This window comes from Nanorana parkeri, unplaced genomic scaffold (genome assembly GCF_000935625.1).
Source record: "Nanorana parkeri isolate BGI_ZX_2015 unplaced genomic scaffold, ASM93562v1 scaffold475, whole genome shotgun sequence".
Lineage (NCBI taxonomy): Eukaryota > Metazoa > Chordata > Amphibia > Anura > Dicroglossidae > Nanorana > Nanorana parkeri.
Genome location: NW_017306743.1, coordinates 138,636 through 141,867, shown reverse-complemented (window position 1 = coordinate 141,867; position 3,232 = coordinate 138,636). Strand labels below are relative to the sequence as shown.

Genomic DNA, 3,232 nt, shown 5'->3' with positions numbered 1-3,232 from the left:
TACACTGTGACACGTGGAGTGATTGACTGATACAATGTATCCATGTGTGAACGGATTCAGTAGGACGCCCCTCTGGAGGGATGCAGGGATGTCAAAAGAAAGAGTTCGGTGACCCCGCCCCCCCTGGAGACACTACATAAAGCTCTCCGCTGTCACAGCCTAGCCGCCTTTTCTCCGTCTTCCCTCCAGAAGTGGTGGCAGCGGTCGCCATTGCACACGCGTGCTCTCTGACAAGAGTTCTCCGGACTCCGTAAAGCTTTGCCGAGAACCTCAATAAACCACAGAGAGGATGAGTGCCGGGGGACTGTTCCGGTTCGGGAAGAAGCTGCTCCGAAGGAGAGCTTTGGATCCCGGCAACAAAGAGTCGTGCTTCGTCCGATGCCTGAGCACGCTGGACCTCATCGCCCTGGGGGTGGGCAGCACGCTGGGCGCCGGGGTCTACGTTCTGGCCGGCGAGGTCGCCAACGAGAAAGCCGGTCCGGCCATCATCCTGTGCTTCCTGTGTGCAGCCCTCTCCTCCGTGCTGGCCGGACTGTGCTACGCCGAGTTCGGGGCGCGGGTCCCCAAGACCGGCTCTGCCTACCTGTACAGCTATGTGACGGTGGGCGAGATGTGGGCGTTCACCACCGGCTGGAACTTGATCCTCTCATACGTGTTGGGTAAGACGACTTTTCTTTGCATGTGTTACATTTCATGTCACCGCCGCGAATGGCACGTATGAGAAGATGAAGGAGATGTTCTCATGACGTCCCGGGTGGCTTCGTTATACCGCCGGGTGACGGCACACTGGTCGGTACAGATCGAGTCATATGTGACCGCAGGCATCGCCGCAGGCATGTCAGAGCCAACCGGCTCATACCGAACATACAAAGAACATGACAAAGGTGGAACATGATGGACCTGTGTCTTTATTCAACCTCAAATACTATGTAACATCAGAGCTTGTGGTCAGCTCTTAGTATGCATATGAATATATGAGGTGACATACCTCCCTCTACATAGTACATGTGATCATACAAGGTCACTTACCTTCCTTTACATAGAACATGTGATCATGCAAGGTGACTTACCTTTCTCTACTTAGCACATGTGATCACAGGAGGTGACTTACCTTCCTCTACATAGTACATGTGATCATAGAAAGTGTCATCCCTTCTTCTACATACTACATGTGATCATATATGATGAAATACCTTCCTCTACATAGTACATATCATATATGATGAAATACTTTCCTCTACATAGTACATGTGATCATAGAAATTGCCATCCCTTCTTCTACATACTACATGTGATCATATATGATGAAATACCTTCCTCTACATAGTACATATCATATATGATGAAATACCTTCCTCTACATAGTACATGTGATCATAGAAAGTGTCATCCCTTCTTCTACATACTACATGTGATCATATATGATGAAATACCTTCCTCTACTAAGTACATATCATATATGATGAAATTCCTTCCTCTACATAGTACATGTGATCATATATGATGAAATACCTTCCTCTACATAGTACATATCATATACTGTATGATGAAATACCTTCCTCTACATAGTACATGTGATCATAGAAAGTGTCATCCCTTCTTCTACATACTACATGTGATCACATATGATGAGATACCTTCCTCTACATAGTACATATCATATATGATGAAATACATTCCTTTACATGTGATCATAGAAAGTGTCATCCCTTCTACATACTACATGTGATCATATATGATGAAATACCTTCCTCTACATAGTACATATCACATGTGATGAAATATCTTCCTCTACATAGTACATGTGATCATATAAAGTGTCATCCCTTCTTCTACATACTACATGTGATCATATGTGATGAAATACCTTCCTCTACATAGTACATATCCTATATGATGAAATACCTTCCTCTACATAGTACATGTGATCATTGAAAGTGTCATTCCTTCTTCTACATACTACATGAGATCATATATGATGAAATGCCTTCCTCTACATAGTACATGTGATCATTAAAAGTGTCATTCCTTCTTCTACATACTACATGTGATCACATATGATCAAATACCTTCCTCTACATAGTACATGTGATCATAGAAAGTGTCATCCCTTCTTCTACATACTACATGAGATCATATATGATGAAATACCTTCCTCTACATAGTACATGTGATCATAGAAAGTGTCATCCCTTCTTCTACATACTACATGTGATCATATATGCTGAAATACCTTCCTCTACATAGTACATATCATATATGATGAAATACTTTCCGCTACATAGTACATGTGATCATAGAAAGTGTCATTCCTTCTTCTACATACTACATGTGATCATATGTGATGAAATACCTTCCTCTACATAGTACATATCATATATGATGAAATACCTTCCTCTACATAGTACATGTGATCATAGAAAGTGTCATTCCTTCTTCTACATACATGTGATCATATATGATGAAATACCTTCCTCTACATAGTTCATATCATATATGATGAAATACCTTCCTCTACATAGTTCATATCATATATGATGAAATACCTTCCTTTACATAGTACATGTGATCATAGAAAGTGTCATCCCTTCTTCTACATACTACATGAGATCATATATGATGAAATACCTTCTTCTACATACTACATGTGATCACATATGATGAAATACATTCCTCCACATCGTACATATCATATATGATTAAATACCTTCCTCTACATACTACATGTGATCACATATGATGAAATACCTTCCTCTACATACTACATGTGATCATATATGATGAAATCCCTTCCTCTACATAGTACATGTGATCATAGTAGGTGACTTACCTTCCTCTACATAGTACATGTGATCATACGAGGTGTCATACCTTCCTCTACATAGTACATGTGATCATACGAGGTGTCACACCTTCCTGTGCCGTGTATGACATGATCTAATAGTTTATTATGCGGAGAGTCTTTCATGTGACATGTGATGGTGACTTGTGTTTTCTCCGTATTGTTTATGTAAACTAATAACAGAAACATATAGATATAAATGAAACACACGCTAAGCACATATGTACCTTATTATTCAACATTGACATGACACATACGAGTCCCCCGATAATAATATATATGGTATAGAAGAAGAGTCCGCTTCTGCAGGGCAACATTTCATCAACATTTGTAGTCCCCATGGGAAGCCCGTGTGACAGGTGACAACACAGGAGAGCAATTGGGAGACAG

The 3,232-nt window shown here is 41.1% G+C and overlaps 1 protein-coding gene across 1 annotated transcript in view; it reads left to right on the top strand.

Annotated features, from left to right (window-relative positions):
- Positions 1–284: 284 nt before the first annotated feature.
- The window catches only part of LOC108790441 (cationic amino acid transporter 3-like), a 20,259-nt gene continuing 17,311 nt past the window's right edge, over positions 285–3,232 (top strand). The window contains 1 exon segment of the mRNA XM_018560697.1: positions 285–659. Within this exon segment, the coding sequence (XP_018416199.1) occupies positions 290–659 (370 nt within the window). The 5' untranslated portion in view covers positions 285–289.